Source organism: Bubalus bubalis, chromosome 8, assembly GCF_019923935.1.
Source record: "Bubalus bubalis isolate 160015118507 breed Murrah chromosome 8, NDDB_SH_1, whole genome shotgun sequence".
NCBI lineage: Eukaryota > Metazoa > Chordata > Mammalia > Artiodactyla > Bovidae > Bubalus > Bubalus bubalis.
The window spans coordinates 42,672,807-42,697,385 of record NC_059164.1 but is presented as its reverse complement, the minus strand read 5'-3'; the positions used below and the strand labels follow the sequence as shown (position 1 = coordinate 42,697,385).

Here is a 24,579-nt window from a genome sequence, read left to right as displayed (position 1 = left end):
CTTATTGTATCCTGCCCTTCAAAGGCTTCTGTTCATGCATTCATTCAGCAGTAAATGTTTACTGAGCATTCACCATGTGTCAGGCACAGGGGTACAGTGGGGAGCACAGAGCAACATGGCTCCCACTCCCACAGAGCTTATATTCTAGAGAGACAAACGTCATAACATAATCACACATAAATGTAAAACGAGCAGTAGGAAAGATGCTATGAAGCACCTGTGACAGGCAGATATGACCTGATCAGAGAGGGGAGACGAGAAGCCTTCTCTGGGGATGAGATGTTTGAGTTGGGATGAGAAGGACAAGGAGGAGATAATCTCATGAAGAGGAGAGGGAAGCATGTGAACTATCAGAGACTGAGAGAGCCTGGTTGTCAGCTGCATGGAAAGCAGGGGAGCCCAGGTGAGCTGAGCTGGGGAAGGAGACAGAGCTGGAATATGCAGGGTATGGATAGCCTTGGGTGGGTCTGATCTTTACCCTGAAAGAAATGGGGTGCCACTGAAGGTTTTTAAGCACTGGGCAGATAGACCAGTGCTCCTTTTGCATTTTCAAAAGGAGCCGCTTTATCTAATAGACGGGGGAGGGGGGAGGTAAATACATGTTGATTTTTATTTTCAAAGCTTTCATGGCCTCTTGATCTCCACATTTACTTAAAAAAATGCATTCTGTATCTCCAGCTTAGACTACTGAGTATTTTAATAGAAGCATAAGCCTTGAGGAGCAGGAGAAAGAGAAAGAACAGATGGAAACTCAGGAGTATTGAAGCAGGCATTTTCCCCTTCTGGGAAAATATTTTCCCATTTTACAGATAAATAAAATTGATTCTATTGAATAACTTATGGGATATGTGGACATGCTATCATTCTATGAGTTGCTAGGGTTGATTCAACTGGTCATGCTGGCTAGGAGGACTCTTTTTCCCCAATGTGTGTACCCCTGAAGCTGCCCACAGGAGGCCTGGTATTTGTTTGGAGCTATAGAAACAGCTGTATGACAGGGTAACTTGTCCAAGGTCAGAGCTAGATAGGCAGTGAGTTGTTGAGCCAGTTTGAATATCAGGTCTTCCAGGCTCCCGCCATTCTAGTACCCCGTATTTCCTGATAAGGGAGGAGTAGACAGAGGAAGAAGGAAAGGGACCAACGTAGGGAGTAGCCTAAGAAGTCACTAAGACAGATAAGAACTTCCTTCTAAGCCAGTCTTCAAGGTAAGGAAGAAACTGTGTGAATTTAAGTGACAATGAAAGTATCTTAGATTAGATGATTAAACATAAATGAAGTGAATGTAGTTCTTCACAGACATATGTCAATTACCAGAGATAGACTCTTCAAGCCAAGACCCATGGATGGGTGTATCTCACTGTTTTTAACCTAACTTTTTCCTCCTGTGGGGAAATTCTGTGTGAGAGAGTCTCTTGTTGCTAAGGGAGACAGATTCTTTGCTTTGTTTCTCTAGACTCAGGGCATATTCATTCAAGACAGTATGTCATGCTACTCAAACTCAACGGCAGGATGCAAGCTAGATATGAAAAGGGCTCCTCACCAGATTCAGGCAGCTATGCAGGCCCATGCATTCATGGCCTAGACAAACAATACTGGTCCATGGAAGACAAAGTTGGGTTCTTCTGCACGGTCAGCAGGAATATGCACCCTACTAAACATGGCCCCTCTCAGAACTGATTTCTCTAGGATCTGGCAGGAGATGACAAATACAAAATCATTTTGGGCCATCAAAATAAGTTTTCTAGGAGTGAAAACCATCTTTAAAATTTCAAGTACAAAGAGGAGGCAGAAGATCAAAATTTTCCCAAGATTTTCCTCACCATGCACAATGCTGAAACATTTTGAGCGGTCCTGCATTCGCTTTTCCTAAAAGTTACACCAGTAATACTGGAGTAAGAAAAAACAAGAGTACTAGTTACACCAGCATACTACTGGCTGACTCCACTGGGTCCCCAGACCCTGGGTCCCTAGAATAGGAGCTGCTTTCCCATCCCTGCCCTCAGCCATTCTGCCTCCCCCTTGCTTTAGGATCTGTCTACAATAGGTGATAGAAATGGGGTAGCTGTGAACCCCACACCTTCTGGAGACTTGTTTGGCTTGTGCAGGTTTTTTAAATGAAAAATTTTTTCAAGTCTAGCTGATTCTTAAGAATACAGATTTTTTCTTTCTCTTGAAAGTTTGAAGACTTAAAAGGAGGAAGACAGCATTCCCACAGATTCAGTTGGCCTTGGCAGTAGAGGCTGCTCCTTAGGAAGGCCAAGGGCCCTGTGTTCTTCACTTGTTCTGTTCCCTACCTGGTTCCTGCAGGCAGTGAGTCAGTGACCACCCCTAAGCTTTGTGAGACTGTGGGCAAAGCAGAGCTACTGGAGTGCAGAGGAGGCAAAGAGTGGCTGGGGGTGAGGAGGGAGCCATGCTTCTCTCTGCCCAGAACCTAGCAGAGTGTACATCACAGGGGCTGGACACCTTGGTCCCACCCAAGGGCCAAGCTGTGGAGGTCTCAGCAGGGCTGGAGCAAGAACTCATCAGTGGCTATATGGGCAGAGGGCAGTAGAATTGGAGATGGAGAAGAAGACAGGCTACAGAATGACTGTAGCTGGCACATGGAGGGTACCCTCTGGGGTTCTTAAATAGAGACACTGAGAGGGAGATTAATTGACAGTTCTAAGGCAGGAGATAGTTTTAGCAACCATAATTTGGTCATTAAGGATATATGTGACATAAACTTGCTTCTAGCAAAATGCTGGGTTAGATAACCCAAATTACCATTGCTGAACAAGCAAGAAACTAAAGGCTCCTCTGATGCCAAAAACAAAGTGAATGTAGGTAGGACTCTTAGGAGGCAAACAAATGCCAAACAGAGTTTTACCTTTTTCTGGGAAACCTGTTTCCATTCTGATGGATGGGCATCAGGAATAGAAAATACAGCTTGGCGCTATAAATAGGAGATACCTGCATAAACTGGAAACCCAAAGACTTATTCAAAGTAAGCTAAAAAGAACAAAAAGAGTGGGACAGAAAAGGAACAGAATAAACAATAGGATCAAATAAAATTATTGGTAATCAAAATTAATGTAAATTGACTATAATGATTTAGTGAAGACATATTGTTTAAAAAATACAAAAATAGCTACACAGACCAGAGAAACACATAAAATATAAGGACACAAAAAGTTGAAAACAAAGGATAGAAGACACACCAGATAAGGAAAACTTAGTGTACTTACTAATATCAGACAAAACAGACTTGAAAGTAAAAAGCACTGACAGAGATGTGATAGGTTGCTGCATATGATAAAAGATTCAATTTACCTGGAAAATATAACAAATATCTGAGTACCAAATAACACAGTAAACATAAAGTAAAGCTTTACAGATCAAAGAAAAATGTAGAAGATTTTTAACAAAAAAAAGTTTAAAGCACCTAGTTCAATATATAACATATCAGATAGAAATTATTGAGAATAGAGACTATTTGAATAACACAATACCTAAGCTTTAGGTAAACACAGCTATAGAATATTGCACTCAGTAATTACAGAATGCACATTCTTACATTCTTTTCAAGCACATATGGATCATATAAAAAACCTGAATACACGTAAGCTTGGAGAGTAAGCCACAACAAATTTGAAAGATTGAAATCATATAGAATATATTCTCTTATGGCAATGGAATTGTATTAGAAATCAAGAAGAGACAACTAACCAAAAAATTCCCATACTCTTAGGAATAAAAACCAAACACATCTTCTAAATAATCCATGAATGAAAAAGAAAACAGTGGAATGAGTCATAGTGGAAATCAGAATATATTTATAACTTTAAAAAAATGAGCATACTATATATTGAAACTACAGCCTTAAATTTGTACATTATTAATAGAAATAAAGAAAACTTCAGAACTACTGATCTAAGCATTCAACTTAAGGAACAAGAAAAATAAGAACAGAGTTGACCCAAAGAAAATGGAGCCAAGGAAATAGCAAATATAAAAATAAATGAATAAGCCAGAGAACAAATATGTAAGCTGGTTCTTTAAAAGAATAAAAAAATGGCCAAATCCCCTGACATGATTAACAAAGAAAAACAGAAAGAATACATACATACACAATAGTCAGATAAATGAGAAGGGAACATAAACAAAAATCTTTAAATATTAAAAATATAATAAGATAATATTATAGAAACTTTGAAAACTAAGATGAAATAAATTATCAAAAAAAAATGATCAGAATTGATCCAAGAAGAAACAGAGAATCTAAAGAATACTCTAATTATTATAGAAACATAATGTAGTTTAAAATTTTCACATAAAGAAAATATACTAGATCTGGATGGATTTACAGGTTCGTCCTACCAAACACTCAAGGACAATTCTCAACTTACATAAGCTTTTCCAGATAACAATAATGATGACAATAGCAAAAGGGATTATTCTTTCTCACTTAATAAGACTAGTATAACACTAATGTTGAAATTATTCACCAACACTTCAAGAAAAGAAAATTACAGGCTAACCTTACTTAAGAATAAAGCTGCAAATAGTTTAAAGGAAATAACAGAAAATTGAATTGAATGATGCATCAAAAAGATTATCATGAATAAATATAGCTTATCTGAGAAATCAAGAATGATTTAACATAAAATTCCATTAATATATGAATAATATTCTTAATTATATTAATTAGCATATTAAAGGGAAAAGATTATATGCTTTCTGTGGATGTACAAATAGTTCACAAAATTCAACATGTATTCATAATTAACTATCTAGCAAACTAGTAACAGAATGGAATATTCTTTTTTTTGAATTTATTTTTAATTGGAAGATAACTGCTTTAAGATGTTGTGTTGATTTCTGCCATACAACAATGTGAATCAGCCTTGAGCATACACACATCCCCTCCCTCTTGAACCTCCACCCCTCCCCACCCCCATCCTACCCTTCTAGATTGTCACAGAGCACCGGGTTGAGCTGCCTGTGCTGTATAGCAACTTCCCACTGGCTATCTACTTTAATATGGAAATGTGTATGCGTCAATGCTACTTTCTCAATTGGTCCTGTTGTGTTCGTAATATTCCATTGTATGTATGTACCAAAACTTCCTTATCCATAGAATGGAACATTCTTAATTGATAAAGCTTATTTATATAAATTCATTCAACATTATGCTTAATGGTGAAAGCATTCCTTTTAAGATTAGAAATAAATATGAGTGCTTGTTTGACCACTTCTATTTAGCATCATACTGAAAACCAAGTAAATAAATATATAAAATAATAAAAATAAATAAAAGGACTTGAAAGACACAGAAAATTTGAGTATCTATGTAGAAAATCTAGAGGAAGTTACAGATAAGTTATTTGAATTAATATGAATTTAGTAATTTTGTATGATACAACTGATCAATATACAGAAATCAACTGGTTTTTTTTTTATTGGTACAGTTAATTTCAATATTACATTAAAATACAAGAGTAAAAGTATTAAGAAAATGTGCAAATGCTTAGACTCAATCTATCAAAATTATGGAAAATACTATGAAACTTTAAGCACTTTATAGAAAATCAAAATAAATAGATTATATCATGCTCACAGATAGAAAGACTCAATATTATAAAGATATAAGGTTTTCCACTTTTATTTATAGATTCCAAGCAATTCCAATAAAAACCCCAACAGGACAAGAAACTGCTAAAATTTTATATGGAAGGGCTAAGGTCCAAGAAAATTCAGACACTGCTGAAGAATTAAGATGTATGTCTGGATGAGGAGATAGGAAGTGTCTCCATCAAAACTCAAGACTTATTAAAAGGTAGATAAGTATAGTATTGATGTAGGTGTAGACAAACAGACCAGTAGAGCAGTATAAGGAACCTATAAACAGCCCATCGTATTTACTATGGAGCTGTCACTGCAGATTGCAGGGAAATGAGAGGATACCCAATAAATGATGCTGTGACAGGTGGTTATCCATATGGAAAACTGAAATTGGATTTCTTCCTTTTTCCACATGCAGAAATCAATTCTACCTAATTAAAGACAGATTTGAAAAAGCAAAATTATAAGACTTTTAGAAGAAGATGTAGGGGGTCTTCAAGAATATGACTTAGGGAATGATTTTTCTAAGATGACACAGACAGCAGAAATTATAAAAGAAAAGGCTGATTAAGTCAATTACACTAAAATTAAGATCTTCTGTTTATGAAAGGGCATCATAATGAAAGTGAAACTACAAGCCATAAGGTGGAACAAGATATTTGCAACACATCAATCAATGAAAAACCATCATCAGGAACATATAAATACTTGGCTCAAAATCAATATGAAAAGAAGGAATGATTTAACAGAAGGTGGGGTAAAGATATGAATATACATCTTTATTTGGGAGGAAATAAAGCCCAATAAACCTAAGAAAAGAAAAGAAATATTATTTGTAATCAAGAAATAGGTTTATATTTGCATTTATATATAATTTTCTACCTACCAAAATAAGAATTTAAAAGCCTGAAGTACAAGTCTTGTGAGGATGTAAAGTAAGGGAAACTTTCATATTGCCAGTATGAGTATAAATTTGTACAACCACCTAGGAAAATATCTTTGTATTATTTAGTTAAATATATGCTCTCCTAGGTATATAGTCTAGTCTAGAGAAGGTTGTGCATATGTGCAGCAGGATAGTATTAGTTGCAAAAAAAAAAAAAAAAATGGAAAAAGTCCAGTGTCCACTAATACAGAAAACTTCAACTTTCCATTTATAACTAATGGAGACTGTAGCATATTCATACCATGGAATAATTTACATCTTCATGCATCAACTTGGATGAGTGCTATGAACATAATATATAAAAAGTAAACCACAGAGAAGAACATGTACAGTGAGATTTATTCATGTAAAGTTCACTAAGTGTACAAAACTAAATGATACAGTTGAGAGGTACATACATGTGTGGTAAGACCAGAAGGAATGATAATATTTAGGGTGCTGGTTACCTCTGGGGGCTGGAGAGTGGGAGGAGAATGGGATCACGGGAGACTGGAGATGTTCTGCTTTTTTAAGTTGGGATAAGGGCTCACGGGTGCCTGAATCATTGTTAGTGTTTATACTATTACATATGTTAGAAATGTTCTTCTGGTTTTATGTTTAATTAAAACAATATAAAGTAGAATACTTTCTATAGTCACAGGCTAGCCGTGTCTTGTCCACAGGAGAGGTGATGAATTTAAGAGAAGCTGCCATCAGGGAAGTTGCTTTTTCATTAAAAAAGAAAGAAAATGATGGGTAAGCAGTATCTTTTTCACACATTGTTCAGTCTTACAAATTTTTGTAGGTGATCTCAAGGCCCACTCCTGGTTGACTTTGTCACATATGAGTTTCAGGAAGAAGATAAACCATTTTATAAATAAGTTTATGCAATGCTAAGTAGGCACAGATAGCTACTACCCAGTTATTAAGGTGGCTAAGTGAAAAATGATGCTATTTCTTGAAAATAAAAAAAGCATTTTATGAAATAGGGAATGTAGTCTACTTTTATGGAAACAGGGAAATAGTTTACCTTTTCAAGGTAAATATTCAAGGAAACATTTTACCTTTCAAACTTGATCTTTTTTCAGTTGTCTTCTAACTTGACTCTCAGATTTTTCTTTAAGCACTATCTCTTCCCTCCAGAAGTCTCTTGATTTCTTAGATTCCTGCTTCACTGAGCTTCACCGGTAAATCACTTCATACAGTCATTATTCTTTGCCTGTGCTTTCTATTTATACTCAGTTTTTAATTAGATTGTGTCCCTAAGAGCTTTGTACCAGAGATTTATTCATCAGTTATGAACATTTTATCTCTCTCAACTTTATTAGACTCTTTTATAAACTTAAAAAGTCTTCTTTTAAAAACAGATTATTAATATGTTCTAATCCTTTCTTAAACTTTTCCTTGAAATCTTAATGTCACTTGTGTTTCTCTTCTGATGTCACCCTTCTTGAATGACTGAGGAAGAGCAATCAGACAGGATGATTATGTTTCTATTTCCCATTCCCCTTATTTTCTACATTTACAGATTGTTTTGTGTGTTTAATTTTTATTACATAGTGTTAAAACATTAGCTAGTAATTAAAGTCAAAACTTGCTACTCTCTAATTTTTTAAATAAAGTCAGTATTTCATGAAATTATGTTTCACATTGCTTTTCGTAGTGTTTATTCTAATTGCACTATGCTATTCAAGTTCCATTTCATGACATATTCTCATGTATAAGTCTCTCAATAACGTAAGTCACTCATAAATTAATACCTCCCTTCTTTGTCTTAATAAGAAAAATCAATTCTACTTCCCGAAAAACTGCTTACACTTTCCCAACAACTCTATATGGTATTAATAGATATAATCCTTCCTGTTTCATAGGTATTAATGTTAAATGGTTGTTGTTGGTGGTTTAGTTGCTAAGTCGTGTCCTACTCGTGTGACCCCATGAACTGTAGCCTCTGTCCCTGGGATTCTCTGGGCAAGAATACTGGAGTGGGTTGCCATTTCCATCATGTTTGCTTTTTTTGGAGATTGAGAGAGGGCTGCGGATTTAGAAGGGATCAAAATAGTTATATTTTTAGTAAATCTTTAAATTCATTTATTGTTATGCTTATACATTTCTGATAAAGAGGTTTTTAGAATCTTTTAAAATAAACATCAAATTGATCTTCTGAAAAAGATTTTCTTATCCTCTCCTCTGTATCTAGACTTGCCTTGTACATTTGACCCTCAGAAAGAGTCATTATTTTCCTCACTACTTTCTGATTGTGGTTTGCTTTTGGTACGTTCTCATATTTTGAAGGAATCCATTGACCTTACTAGGAAAAGTATTATCAGGATGCTTGCCTGATCTGACTCTTGTTTCAAGTGGAAAGAAAGTGTTTATTTAACCAAAAAATTGAGTAAGCGTATAGTACTTTCCAAGGAAGAAGAAGAAGAAGAAAAAATCATGTTCTTTGCAAGTACTTCTTAATCAATTTGAAAGTCAGACAGTCTAATTTGCCAAAGATCTCTGCTAAGATAACTGTCCCTGCTGCAGATGCCCAGAAAGACAAGAGTGAAATAATTCACCTGGGACCCACTTTTGGGATATGTCTACCTGTCTCTCACCAGATCCATGAGAGAACCCCTGAGGAGGAAAGATTTTTGGCATTTCTCTTGGATGCCCAGGAGGTCACTCGGATGCCTAAGCACATTCTTTACAAATCCATATCTATGGCATCATTTATTAGACTCCCCAGTGTAAGGGGGATGCTTTCACACTGGTGCTAGCCACCTTCTTTGACTCTCACTTTACCTGGCTTCTCTGTAATCTCAGCAAAGTCCTGTACTACTAAACTGGCACAAACCACCACTGTCCTACAAGCAAGACTAACATAAAACACCCAGGAAAAGTCTCAGGTTCAGAGGCTAACACCTGTGCATTAACTCAGTGTTCAAAAGTAGTGTTACAGCCCTAATCCTCAGGCACAGAAATTCATTAACTATTACATGAAATGATTTTTCAGAATCACCTAGCTCTTGTGTAGTGATTCTGAGTTGGGCAGTTTTACTGTACTGAGTTAAATCTAAGACACCATGCTATTACCAGATACTTCCTGATTTTCCCTTCTATTTCCGATCACAAAAAAGGTGGGGGCAGCTATACACTGTGTTCCAAAATTACTTGATCATGAAGAGCATGTTTAGTCGATAATGCATTAAGAATGAAGGTGAAGAAATCACAATTAACAAGGAGAAATGTGCCTGACTAGTTTAAAGGTTGGGAAAAACCTGTGCTAGCTTCTCGTCTTGGGAGAAGGCAATGGCACCCCACTCCAGTACTCTTGCCTGGAGAGTCCCATGGACGGAGGAGCCTGGTAGGCTGCAGTCCATGGGGTCACTAGGAGTCGGACACGACTGAGCGACTTCACTTTCACTTTTTACTTTCATGCATTGGAGAAGGAAATGGCAACCCACTCCAGTGTTCTTGCCTGGAGAATCCCAGGGACGGGGGAGCCTGGTGGGCTGCAGTCTCTGGGGTCACACAGAGTCGGACATGACTGAAGTGACTTAGCAACAGCAGCAGCAGCTTCTCATCTTGAACTTATTTTTAATGTAGCTCATGCATCTCTAGTTCACCTACTTTTCTCAGAGGTCTTGGAACTTTCTAAACTAAGCCATAATACCCATGGAATGAGCAGCTGTCTTATAAGGATCATCTGCACAGTTTTTAAGATATATATATATATATATACACACACATATGTAGATCTTACCACTGTTGCCCAGATTCATATACACACAGATATAGACCTGGGCAATAATGGTATAAAGGGGGGATGTTATAGTAAGATGAAAAATGAATTCCTAATTACTTTTATTTGTTAAATTTCCATATTGGTAACCTATATGTTATCCAGTTTATGCATGATTTTAAAGTAATCAAACCACTGAGTTGTGCAAATATTAATCTATCCTGTTCCTTGCTGAAATAATTTAAACATATCTGTGAAATAAACATTATTGCTAATTAGTAAATACTAATGAAGGTAGAAAAGATTAGCTTTAAGTGATGAAATTTGATATCAAACATGAAAATAAAATCTGAATTAATTATGTGCTATGATCAAGAACAATTGCTAATCTTTAATTTTGTAGATACAAAATATTTATCACATTCAAAGTAGCTAATACAAGTACTTCTGAACTTATATGGTGAAGTAGTTTTCTTCCCTGACATGGAGTTTGTTACCCTAGACAAGTTCTCTGTTGGTGCCATAAGAATCCATAAGTTAAAAAAAAAAAAGTCTGAATATTAAGTATAACCATAACAGTAGAAAAAAGTCATCCCTGACAAGTCCTAGCCTTATTTTAAAGATCAGAGATAAAATCAACCAGTAAAATCTGATCTCCAGAATTTCTGTGACTCTCAAGTGACTTGTTTTCCTTGAGAATTAAATGTTAGAAATATATATGTATATAGTAGTCTAAAATAAAGACCCATAATATCTAAAACTGGCCATAATAACTTATTTTGGACAGCTTGTACACAGGAAGAATATGTTGCTATATAAAAATGACACCAAAAATGAGGAAATATTGCTGATTTTTATAATCACTGACAAAGAGTGAAAGTACCATTTTTTGAAACCCAGGTAGAAGACTCATTTTTATCACCTGCCAGAAGAAAAACAGCTTTCATAAAATTGAGCACCTGTCTACAGAATTCTAAATCTGTTTTTACATGGATTTAGAGACCTGAGGTAAACCAGTGGACGGGAAGACTCCCTGGACAGGGTCTAGGGGGAATGAACAGAGCCTGGGTCACACACGTCCTCACTGTGCCGCACCTATGTCACCCCAGCTTCCCTCCAGCTCATTGGTTCTCAAACGTCACCTTGTACCAGATTCATTGGGAGATGGATCGCACAAACACAGCCTGGTGGCCTCAGTCCTAGAGTTTCTGATTCAGTGGCTCTGAGACGCGCATCCAGGAGATGCAGCTCCATGTTGTGCTGCTAACTAACATGTCCCCTCGAGGGGAAGCTGATGCCAGGGGACCACACAGCAGAGAACTACTGCTCTGGTTTAAATTCTACAAGAAAGAACATTCATTTTTACGCAAGAGTGCTTCTATATTTAGGCTTCTGTGCCTTGGGAGAACTGAATATATTCAGAAGTCAACTAGACCATTTGTTATAAACCGTGGCCACCTTTTGGAGCCCATGACTCTAAAATCCACTTGTGGGCTGGTGGTGGGGTGGTCCTCTCTAACGGAGCTCTGGTCATTTTACTCACAGCTTCTGCGCTGTGCTGTGTTCACCTGCACGGCAAAGATGAATTTCGTTCTATTGAACCACTCGTGAGTTGGCTTTGCAGCATGTTAAGAAAGTGCCCTCTGTTGCCCTTCCCAGGGAAGCTGGGAGCCAAGAAACCAGGTAGAGACTAATCCTAAAACCACCTGCAGAGGATGTTAAGAGGAGCTTGGGGCTAAATCAGGGCAGGGGCTGTTATTCTCTGCAGTCAGCCTTGCCTGGGTTCAAATCCCCTGGAGACTCCCCAGTTGTCAAAGGATTGTGAAGGGAGGGAGAAAAATAGACACATTTGCACTTTCTACTTTTGCACTGTGGATGATTCACTGACTTGAAAATGAGACTACAGAAATGGCAGACCTGGTGGCAGGAATAACAGGTTCATTCCATTGCCAGGAGCAATTGGTTGGTAAAACAGTAGAAGAATCAGAGGCTCTAGAACTCAAGAACCACAGCTTTTCTGTATTAACTTAAAGGGCAAGGAAGGAGGACAAGAATAATTCTAGATTTTACTTATAATAACTAACCTTTAGTGTGTGCTTCCTGGATGACATTTTATAGAGAGACTGACTAATGTTCTATATTTCTGTCAAGTGTTGTTTTGTACCCCTAGGTGAAGAGTTAGTTATGCATCAACTAGATGCCTCAAAGTAACTATTATATTAAAAATCTACCCTCAACTTACACTCTAATTGGAAAATTTTTGGCTGCTACCATTTTAAGGGCAACATTTATCCAAGAAGCTTCATCCCCCGTTCTCCTGCTTCTTTTTGCCCAATATCAAACCCAAAGTCAGTCAACTCAAAAGAACTATTTCCAAAGAAACACAAAACCATGTGAAGAAAAAAGCATGACGCTAAAAATAAATTTCAAAAGATTCAGTCTCAGATGAAAACTCAATCCTCAAACCACACAAAAGATTATGGAGCCACATTTGCATTTCAAGGTATCTCTTAGACTTGTTTACTTTGTCCATTTTCTTTAAGTTGCTCTTTAGAGAAACATATACATAAACCATCATACTGAGAGTTGTCAATTAGAAGACATAAGAAAGAAAATGAGAGATAAGTCTTAAACCTTGTTTGGCCAAACCTTTAGAATACTGGACTGTGAAATGGAAAGAAGGCAACATGTACACCAAGTCAGTTTGCTTAATAGTGGGCTTTAGCACTGCATCAATACCACAATAGGTGTTTCTTTCAGAATTAAGCAATTCTATAAAAAGAGATGGAGAAGGAAATGGCAACCCACTCCAGTGTTCTTGCCTGGAGAATCCCAGGGACGGCGGAGCCTGGTGGGCTGCCATCTGTGGGGTCGCACAGAGTCGGACACGACTGAAGCGACTTAGCAGCAGCAGCATAAAAAGAGAATGTTCTTACCCTCATCCTTCCATTCCTTATTGCTGGCCCATCTTCTGCTAATCTCAGCACATACAAATCCATTTTGTACTCCCTTCCTCCACGAATGCTGAATCCAAATCCTTTGGCTCCTTTCTCCATGTCCACAGTGAAATAATCAAAATCCTTTGGGGTTGGGGAGAAAATGGAATGAACAATTGTTTAATATCAGAGAAGCTTCTGCGGTCAGTCCCTCTGTTCTCCTCTCTCATAGTTACTGTGATCCAACTGACGAGATATCGTGAGGAGTAATCTGACTTCAAGACAAAATTCCAAAGGTTTGAGCAGATCAGAACAGTTTCCTTGGTCATTAAAATAACTGCTGCGTAGCTTGTGGACTTTAGTTCTTATCCATTTATGTGGAAAACATGTAACTACTGCACATAGGCCTCAGTGGTATTATCTCTCTGAATTTTCTCATTCACCGCTGCTGAGCACCATAAATAAATGCACCTGAGTTGTGTGTGTGTGTGTGAGAAGTACAGGTCTGCTGATTAGAAAAATGAAATGAACATAGTGGGGTCTTTGAGGTACCTGGGGCTGCCTGTAGTCTGACAGAGGGAACTGCCTGGTGTCTGGGGAGTGCTGCCTGTAGTCCAGTAGCGGAGGCTGCCTGTAGTCCAAGGGTGGGGGCTGCGGGTAGTCCCCTCCTGGGGGTTGCCTGTAGTCCAGTGGAGGCTGCCTGTAGTCCGTGAATGGAGGCTGTCGGATGTCTGGTTTCACATCTTGCCTCGCTTTTACTTCTGATCTGTAACTAGATGAAGGGAAATGAAACTTGCTTTGGTATTTCAGGATTCTAAAGAGATTAGAATAATCTTAGGACCTCCAAGCATGTACAAGCCACACCTATTGGTGGTTCTTTTGCATATGCAGGATTACAAGAAGATTAAATAAATGATAAGCATTATTTGAAAATCTTTGACAAATGCCATATTATATACTTTTCACTGGGCCACTTAAGAAATCAAAGTAAAAGTGATGGTCAATCAGAACTTTGTGAAAAAGGACTTATGGACCACCTTCTTTGACTTGGCTATTTAAAAGCTGGGCCACTGCAGCTTAACTCACATACTTAACTATACATACCCAAACAGCAGATTGTCTTAATATCAGTAAACTCTTTGAATTTTTCTCTCTCTATCTCACACACATACACAGCATTCATTACTTCATGAAAAGACAATTTAAGTGATCTCTACCCTGTGCTGTGTGCTTAGTCTCCTAGTCATGTCTGACTCTTTGTGACCCCATTGTAGACCACCAGGCTCCTCTGTCCACGGGGATTCTCCAGGCAAGAATACTGGAGAGGATTGCCATGCCCTCCTCCAGGGGATCTTCCCAACTTAGGGACTGAACCCAGGTCTCCTGCACTGCAGGTGGATTATTTACCATTTGAGACACCAGTGAAGCCCTACAAATATCTAATTAAAGGTTAGTTTAACCTGTTAGCTTGCAGAATTTGAGTATCTTACAGAGGTTAAGGGAGTGAAAGTAAAGTATAATCACTAACTACAAATCAGGCAGAAAGTCACTGTTCAGTTCAGTTCAGTCACTCAGTGATGTCCGACTCTGCAAAAGAGGCCAAAACTAGTTTTTAAGTTCTGTTTTGTAGATCCAACTTGCTCTAAAATGAGGAGTTTCCAGGTTCCAAAAGGGCTGAAGCAGTCAATGCCTACCATTCAGTCAGTCAGTCAGTTCAGTCGCTCAGTTGTGTCCGACTCTTTGTGACCCCAGGAATCGCAGCACACCAGGCCTCCCTGTCCATCACCAACTCCTGGAATTCACTCTGCTGGTTTTGAACCCATTTTCCTGAGACATTTGAGTTTTTCCTTGTTGCTAAACGTTTTCTCAAATCCTCCATATTAACTCTAGATAAATTTATTATTATACAGAATGTACTTTTTAATTGACCTATATCTCTAAGTAGCTCATTATGTAGAACACTGTTCTGGCAATTGGCATTGAACAATAGAGTTCAGTAGCCTCTACACATGGTAATAATTTTTTTGCTTTATCTTATTAATGATGCCATACTGAGTGCCTAAGAATTGATGCTTTTGAACTGTGGTGTTGGAGAAGACTCTTGAGAGTCCCTTGGACTTCAAGGAGATCCAACCAGTCCATTCTGAAGGAGATCAGCCCTGGGATTTCTTTGGAAGGAATGATGCTAAAGCTGAAACTCGATGAACGTGAGTTTGAGTGAATTCCGGGAGTTGGTGATGCCATCCAGCCATCTCATCCTCTGTCGTCCCCTTTTCCTCCTGCCCCCAATCCCTCCCAGCATCAGAGTCTTTTCCAATGAGTCAACTCTTCGCATGAGGTGGCCAAAGTACTGGAGTACAGTGTCAGACTTTATTTTTCTGGGCTCCAAAATCACTACAGATGGTGACTGCAGCCATGAAATTAAAAGATGCTTACTCCTTGGAAGAAAAATTATGACCAACCTAGATAGCATATTGAAAAGCAGAGACATGACTTTGCCAACAAAGGTCCGTCTAGTTAAGGCTATGGTTTTTCCAGTGGTCATGTATGGATGTGAGAGTTGGACAGTGAAGAAAGTTGAGCACCTAAGAATTGATGCTTTTGAACTGTAGTATTGGAGAAGACTCTTGAGAGTCCCTTGGACTGCAAGGAGATCCAACCAGTCCATTCTGAAGGAGATCAGTCCTGGGATTTCTTTGGAAGGAATGATGCTAAAGCTGAAACTCCAGTACTTTGGCCACCTCATGCGAAGAGTTGACTCATTGGAAAAGACTCTGATGCTGGGAGGGATTGGGGGCAGGAGGAAAAGGGGACGACAGAGGATGAGATGGCTGGATGGCATCACCGACTCGATGGACGTGAGTCTGAGTGAACTCTGGGAGTTGGTGATGGACAGGGAGGCCTGGTGTGCTGCGATTCCTGGGTCGCAGAGAGTCGGACACGACTGAGGGACTGAGCTGAACTGAACTGAGGGGGTTAGCGATGCAGTTATTTTAATAAAGGGTTAAGTAGTTCCCATTAGTTGCTTAACTAACAGAAGTGACACTTTCCTTTTGCAAGATGCATAATTCAGGCTCTGCTTTATACTTCAGCAAGCTGTCCATTCACCTACTGAGAGTGTGCATGCTGAGAACATAATTATTTAAAAGATGCTTTGAAAAAGACACTCAACTATGCAAATGCATGAATTAAACAAAAGGAATTAGACGGTGACATTCGTTGGCGGGTGTCGGTTCCTTTCTAGAAATCGTTTGCTTGGTGGTTTAAATGTCACATTGTTTTAAGCTATAGCACAGTCACTTTATTTTCATTATCTCTGTGGTGCTGGTATGAAATATCCATTATGAGCTTCCTTTTCAACCGGATGTGTCATGAAGTACAGCAAAAGAGGGTGAAATGTTAAGAGTCTCCCCAGAGCCTAGAAATAGGGACAGTTAGAACTTGTAACAGCTGCCATCCAAGCCTGCCTCTCAGCATTCAGATTTCATTTGACAGTGCCATGTGTCAGGATTCTACATTGAACAACACACTGAAGAATTCTCTAATAAGAAAAATACACAAATTTTTATGAGTATTGCTAACTTTTAAGTGAATGACATACTAGTTAGGGCAAAAGTTGTTACTCTGAATTTGTGAAACAGTTTATTTTAAGGAAAATTCAGGATTATTATTATTACTTTTCAAAGTCTCTTAAGAGTTCCCTTACTTCAGTTCAGTTCAGTCGCTTAGTCATGTCTGAGTCTTTGCGACATCATGGACTGCAGCACGCCAGGCTTCCCTGTCCATCACCAGCTCCTGGAGCTTACTCAAACTCATGTTCATAGAGTCGGTGATGCCATTCAACCATCTTATCCTTTGTCATCACCTTCTCCTCCTGCCTTCAATCTTTCCCAGCATCAGGGTCTTTTCCACTGAGTCAGTTCTTCACATCAGGTGGCTGAAGTATTGGAGTTTCAGCTTTAGCATCATTCCTTCCAATGAATATTCAGGACTGATTTCCTTTTAGGATCGACTGGTTGGATCTCCTTGCAGTCCAAGGGACTCTCAAGAGTCTTCTCCAACACCATAGTTCAAAAGCATCAGTTCTTCAGAGCTCAGCTTTCTTTACAGTCCAACTCTCACATCCATACATGACCACTGGAAAAACCATAGCTTTGACCAGACAGACCTTCATTGGTAAGTAATGTCTCTGCTTTTTAATTTGCTGTCTAGGCTGGTCATAGCTTTTCTTCCAAGGAGCAAGTGTGTTTTAATTTCATGGCTGCAGTCACCATCTGCAGTGATTTTGGAGCACACACACAAAAAAGTCTGTCACTGTTTCCATTGTTTCCCCATCTATTTGCCATGAAGTGGTGGGACCAGATGCCATGATCTTAGCTTTCTGAATGTTGTGTTTAAGTCAACTTTTTCACTCTCCTCTTTCACTGTCATCAAGAGGTTCTTTAGTTCCTCTTCACTTTCTGCCATAAGGGTGGTATCATCTGCATATCTGAGGTTATTGATATTTTTCTTACTGATGGTAGTTCCCTTACTTATGAAAGGATAACCTTTGTAGGTTGTATACTAGTATAACTCTTTGTAGCTAGTAATTACATTATTAAAGAGACTTTAGAGATGATAAAACCAGATTGCTAATGGCAAATTCTAGGAGAATTTTATGGTATAAGTTCCAGAATCAAAAAATGCTGCTCTTATGGTAGGGGATATTATGGTGGGATTTTGCCTCATGTGGGCCTTTCAAGAATTGCTTCCAGTCTTCAGCATTGAGTATACAAAGTCTCTGAAAGAAGTCAATTTCAAATGCTTTCCACTGACCTTGATATTTAAGACATGTAAATAATAATTGCTTTTGCTGGGAAGGTGAACTCTGCTATTTATACTTAGTTTTTGAATATATTACACAAGGGCTCTTTGTTGTTTGCAAAAAATGCTTCTCCATGTTTTGCTTATGTTCATATCAAAATTATTTTGTTTCCAGAGCACACACCAAAAGGATGTTAAGAGAGAAGTGAATAGAGGTGTGCAGCACGTCAGGAGAAAGCCAATTCAAGAATAAATAAGATGGGGTAAAATATTCACTTCTTCTAACTCATATAAGAAAATCTGCAAGCAGATTGTCATTTTATTTTATCTCACTTTAACATGGAAACTGGCTCAATTTGACATGTAGGTGGGCACTTGTACAAATGAACTAATAGGAAATTCATACTGTGCTTGGCATACAAGTTGCCTTGCAGACATCTGTAGCCTGATCTAGAAAAAGGCAGAGTTTCTCTCTGACACCATGAACATCTTGAAATGAAGCTAGAAAAATGGTTCTAGAAAAACGGTTCTGTAAGATTTTAGAATTATTTCATTCATTTGGAAAAAGATCTGCCTACTAGCAATCAAAAAGTTAAGCCAGGAAACGTGAGTCTCAGGAAAAGGGCCCTAGAATTGGAATGGGCACGTTCCAGACATTTACTATTACTGAAGCAAAAACAGCTAAGAATTCTGTGAGCTCAGCTTTCTTTACAGTCCAGATAGATTACTAACTATCTGTTAGTAATCTATAAAACAAATTGGATCAATCTGTTAATTCCAGAGTTAGGAAATATTTTATCCTGAAGTCAGGCAAAAAACAAACAAACAAAACATCCAAAGGCTGCTGTTTCTGTGACAGGGGCTGAGTCCCTGTTGTAACTAGTAGCTGATGGGGACAGGGTAGCGGCCTCTCCCCAGTGCCATTCTCCCCGCTGAACTATTACACTGCAGCGATGAGATTACCCACCCCCAGGCCAGAAGCAAGAGCCTGATTCCAGCAAAGTCTAATCCACAAAGGGAAGATGGGATTGTGTCTGGGAAGCTAATTGACAGAGGCAGAGCCAAGAAGCAGTGGCGTCTGAAGCTGGCTCAGGAACTGCAGGAGCACTTGGATCCCTCCTCCCAAGTCTAAAATGAATCCTGGGGAAAGTCAGTGTGATCTGTCCAAAGCACACACGGTGAAAGCAAGCACATCGGGGAATTATTACCAAGGCACCCAGGACACACTCCTCTTATGGACTCTTGGATTCTTGCCTCTGTATCATTTACTTTTTGGGACTTAGTCTTTGTTCTTCTCTGGACAATATTAAAACCATAAACAGCAGAGGACAACAGACATTTACTTCTCTAAGAAAGGAAATGGGAGAAATCAGAATAGGACTGGGCTTCACGGAAAGAACACTTGTGGCACAAGGAAAATATTTGCTTTGCAACATTCTGAGTGATAAACCTAGAGAGTTCTGGGACTCAAAAACTGGGTCTCACTTCATCTTCACTAACAGGGGAGGCAGGAGATGGGTAGCAGATGTTCAGAAAACATTAGAATCACGAAAAGGACCAGTGAGGGTTTTGTTTTCAGAGATATTCCTGTGGGTTGTTCTATTTTTCTCCTTTGAAAGGGTGAAAACAACATGGGAGCACGTCCTCATCTCTGTCTTTAATGGCTGCACCTAATTCAGGCTCCCCGTTACACACAAGTCTCAAGAGGAAGACGGCATTGATTTTCTATGGCATCCTTTTATTCTGGAAGTTCATAGCACCTGATCACATTCGTTCATGATGTGAGACGGAAGGATCTCATTAGACTGTGGGGAGGTGGACATAAGGTAAAATGCAGTGAAAAGACTAACTTATATTCATGCTCACAAATTCTTCAGCATTTCCCCCTCCATGCCACCGTTATTCTCTGGGCCATCAGTGACTTGGTGGACTTGGTGGCCACATCTAACCATATTCATCTTGATCAGCCTCCAGTCTGCTCTCTAAGGGGTCAACTGAGAGATAGTCTTGCAAAGCTAATCCAAGGATGTCAGTCCTAAGCTTAAAACCCTGCAAAAACCTCTTCGCTACACTTAAGATAAAGATCAGAATCTATAACATGTCTACAGGACCCTTTAGGGTGGGTCCCTCCAACCTATGCTCCCGCTTCCTCACCCCCTACACTGGCCTTATTTCCTCTCTCATGCTTGCATGCTCCCTCCTGCCAAAGGGCCTTACTGTATGCTACTGAATACTGTATATCTTACTCTCTTTAATGTGTTCTTCAGCTAGTTAACCCCTTACTTATCTGCAACCATGCACTGTTTACTCAGGAAAGCTTCTCTTATTGTGAAGGACAAACATCTACATTTGCTAACGAAACTATGTTTATAACATATACACAATCATGAAATCACACAAAGGTGCACGTGGTAATTTTACTTTTTGAAAATCTCTCTCCTGCCTGTGTTCTGTCCTGTCCCAAACTCTCTCCTTATACTTCCCTCACTATTCAGAATTAGAAAAAACAGAGGAAACTTTACCTATTTTCATGTCCTTGAGGCTGAAGAGGCTGAGGCGGAGCTGGCTGGGCGATGGGACTGTTGGGGGTGGCCGGGCTGGGCTGGGCCAGAGGACTCTGTTGGGCCAGGGGGCTGTGCTGCTGGGCCATGGGGCTCTGCTTCTCTGAGCTGGGTGCTGAAGCGGGGCTGTTGAGTTCTGCAGTGGGAAACCAAAGAGGCAAATGAAGTCAGGTTGGCATTTGATAAAGGGCAAGAGGTGGCCAGAGATGGTTCCTCTGCCTGCTCACATGACTCAAGGCTATAGTTCTTCTAGTTTCTGTTAGGCTTTAAGATAACAGCTTAAACTTAGCAAGCTCTAATACCCTCCTATAATTAGTATTCTTTCATAAATGATAAGGCTGCTGAACAAGGTTATGAACAAGAATCTCTCATCTTTTGTCAGAAGAAAAGATTACAATAAAAAGTATTAAAACTATGAAAAATAATTCAAAGGACTCTAAAACATATTCTACTTGTTCTATCATTACTTGCTGAAGCAAAGTGTTTTAGTCATTACATTTTGGTTGTAATGAGAAGTCCTACCAGTATCCTAAAGTTTGGATAAGGAATTAACCACAAGAAAACAAAACGCTTTTCACAATCCTTTTTTCAGTTCCTTGTTAGTCTTATTTCCTAATAACCCTCTCTGTACTCCATGGTTCTCCAGAAAGAACATTCGACACAGGAAAGTTAATAAGTTGTTCTTTGTTAAAATGGCTTCTTGGTCTTTCTTGTTATAGCATCAAATTTTTATCTGAAAGTATCTCTCTATGTTGAACTAAGAGCAGGAGAGACATATTTCATACAGGAAAAGGGAAAACCAAATCAGGTTTTTGCAACCAATTTTGTTTGAAGTTAACTTCTACTGAATATTTTATACATAATGTTGTCTGCATATAACAGGTTAAAATGGTTATTTTTTTCCCTGGGTGACAGAAAAGTGATAATATTAGTGTTCCTTTATAAACCACTTTCCTTTTTCTTTGCTCCCACCCTACATTTAAAAATTTGTTTTCCACCTGTATCAGCCTTGGCACCGTGGACACTTGGAGCCAGATGATTCCAGGCTGTGGTGGGCTGTCGTGTGCTCTGTAGGATGAGTACGGAGGAGCATTCTTGTCCTTTCCCCACTGGAGAGCAGGAGCGTCCCCACCCCAGACATGACAACCAATAAGGTCTCCAGGCATCTCCAAATGCCCCCTGGTGGGACAAGACCATCTCTGCTGAGGACAGCTGTTTCATATTTAAAGTCAGGTGGCTACTTGATGCCTGCTTGTTAGATAGTCCCAGATGAAATCAGGAGATGGAGGAAACCAGGGGGGTCCAAGGTGACTGAGCGCATCCCTCTCCATGTGGGACACTGTGGTCCAATCACCAGTGAGCTCCGAAGACTGAATCCTCAAGTATCAGTACTGAGTCAGCAGCCTCAAACTAGTCATGAACCCACTGTGTCTTGAAATTGTGAATTGATGGTGAATTGATGCTCAGAATTTCGTTGCTCTTTACGGCAGGCTGTAGGTTGTGATGCTTATGACTCCTCAAGCCTCAGGGGGGAGTCCTTGTACAGAGAAATTCAAAAGGCTAGGTGGGAATTTAAAATTCTTATCAGATGCAACATTTTCTAAATGAGCTCTTTTTATACCACAAAACTTCCTCAAGCTTTTCAAAATCAATCTGACTTTGAAGAATCCTCCAGAGCTTAAGTGTTAATATGAATTTTTTTTTTTTTCTGCAGATTTGTAACTCTATCATCTCTGTTGAATGGGTTCTGGCTTAATATAACCATAAAAACAGTACTCCAGGGACCAGAGCGAATGAGTGAATAACCCGGTGCCTTGGGATTCACACTAGTTATCTGTAACACCATATAGCTTATCTTGGAATCAAGTAATGAGTAAATAGGATATGGGTTGCCTCAGAGTGTTACTTTTTCAATATTGGAGAGCAACTTTGGACTTTCTGATATCCCTGACCACAGCCAGGTGAGCTCCAGGACCCCGGCTCAGGCACTCACCCTCCTGAGGAATGATGCGAAGGGTGACACTAAGACCCGCATCCTTGATGAGCTTCACGATGTCTGCATGAGGCATGTTGATGATAGACTGGCCGTTCACCGCTAAGATCCGGTCTCCCACTTTTAGCTTTGCACAGCGATCTGCGGGACTCCCATCAATGATGCGTCCAATTTTATGTGGCACAGCTACAAAAACATCCCAAACAGAAAGAGGTATCAGGGCCATTACCAGTACAAGTTCTACCTTTGAGTGCCTGCCGCATAGGAAACAACGTGACATCAGAATTCTGCCTTTTGTCAGTCTCTCGAGACTACTGTCTTTTCTATCAAATGCAGCCCTGTGCATATAGCTGAGACCATGGGGTCGCTAAGAGTCAGACACGACTGAGCGACTTCCCTTTCACTTTTCACTTTCAAGCATTGGAGAAGGAAATGGCAACCCACTCCAGTGTTCTTGCCTGGAGAATCCCAGGGACAGGGGAGCCTTGGTGGGCTTCCGTCTATGGGGTCGCACAGAGTCAGACACGACTGAAGTGACTTAACAGCAGCAGAGTTTCTACAGTCAAGGCTAAATTCAGTGACGGGCCAATTCCAAACACATGCACCAGAGATTCTCAAACTTTGAGGCAAATTATAATCACCCTAGGATTAAAAATACAGCTCTTTGAGTCTCATCCTAGACCTTGTGAATCAGAATGTTTAGGAAGAAGGGGAGAATAATGGATTTTTAAGAAGCTCCTCAAGAAGTTCCAATACATACAAAAAATTTAGAACCAAGGATGTAGAATACAGTACCCAAAGAGCTCATACTCTAGAGACAAAAATACAGTTTAGAAAAACATAATAAACCTGGGAACATATATCTCAGTTCAGTTCAGTTGCTCATTCGTGTCTGACTCCTTGCAACCCCATGAATCACAGCACGCCAGGCCTCCCTGTCCATCACCAACTCCTGGAGTTCACTCAAACTCATGTCCATCGAGTCGGTGATGCCTTCCAGCCATCTCATCCTCTGTCATCCCCTTCTCCTCCTGCCCCCAATCCCTCCCAGCATCAGTCTTTTCCAATGAGTCAACTCTTCACATCAGGTGGCCAAAGTACTGGAGTTTCAGCTTCAGTATCAGTCCTTCCAATGAACACCCAGGACTGATCTTTAGGATGGACTGGTTGGATCTCCTTGAATTTGGAAAACTCAGCAGTGGCCATAGGACTGGAAAAGGTCAGTCTTCATTCCAATCCCAAAGAAAGGCAATGCCAAAGAACACTCAAATTACTGCACAATTGTACTCATCTCACATGCTAGTAAAGTAATGCTCAAAATTCTCCAAGCCAGGCTTCAGCAATATGTAAACCGTGAACTTCCAGATGTTCAAGCTGGTTTTGAAAATGCAGAGGAACCAGAGATCAAATTGCCAACATCCACTGCATCATGGAAAAAGCAAGAGAGTTCCAGAAAAACATCTATTTCTGCTTTATTGACTATGTCAAAGCCTTTGACTGTGTGGATCACAATCAACTGTGGAAAATTCTGAAAGAGATGGGAATACCAGACCACCTGACCTGCCTCTTGAGAAACCTGTATGCAGGTCAGGAAGCAACAGTTAGAACTGGACATGGAATAGACTGGTTCCAAATAGGAAAAGGAGTACGTCAAGGCTGTATACTGTCACCCTGCTTATTTAACTTCTATGCAGAGAACTTATATCTACCCTCTTCTATTTTACTAAGAGGAGAACACAGGAAAGGGAAGAAATACTTATATGGGAATTATCCAGCTGATGAAGAAGTTATGACCAACTTCCTACCCAACTATTAAGGTTAAAGGCTGATGCAGCTTTCAACTATTAACTTATTCTTTCTGATTCAGTGCAAGTGGTGCTAAGATCTTGTTAATATCTGGTATATAATATAGTTCATCAAATTTAAAATTCCAGTAAGATACACCTGTCTTTTATGAACCACAAGAAAGAAAAATAGAAAAAAAAAAAAAAACCTCTACCATTGAAACAGTAACTCCATTTGACATAGCA

The 24,579-nt window shown here is 39.4% G+C and overlaps 1 protein-coding gene across 13 annotated transcripts in view; it reads right to left on the bottom strand.

Annotated features, from left to right (window-relative positions):
- The window catches only part of MAGI2 (membrane associated guanylate kinase, WW and PDZ domain containing 2), a 1,452,748-nt gene that overhangs the window by 125,403 nt on the left and 1,302,766 nt on the right, over nt 1-24,579 (bottom strand). For all 13 annotated transcript variants that reach the window (XM_044947150.2, XM_025292002.3, XM_025292003.3 and 10 more), the window contains 4 exons: nt 22,550-22,735; nt 20,518-20,692; nt 13,745-13,964; nt 13,193-13,336 (listed from right to left, as the gene is read on the bottom strand). In XM_044947150.2, the coding sequence (XP_044803085.2) occupies nt 13,193-13,336; nt 13,745-13,964; nt 20,518-20,692; nt 22,550-22,735 (725 nt within the window). The remainder of the gene's footprint in view (nt 1-13,192; nt 13,337-13,744; nt 13,965-20,517; nt 20,693-22,549; nt 22,736-24,579) is intronic.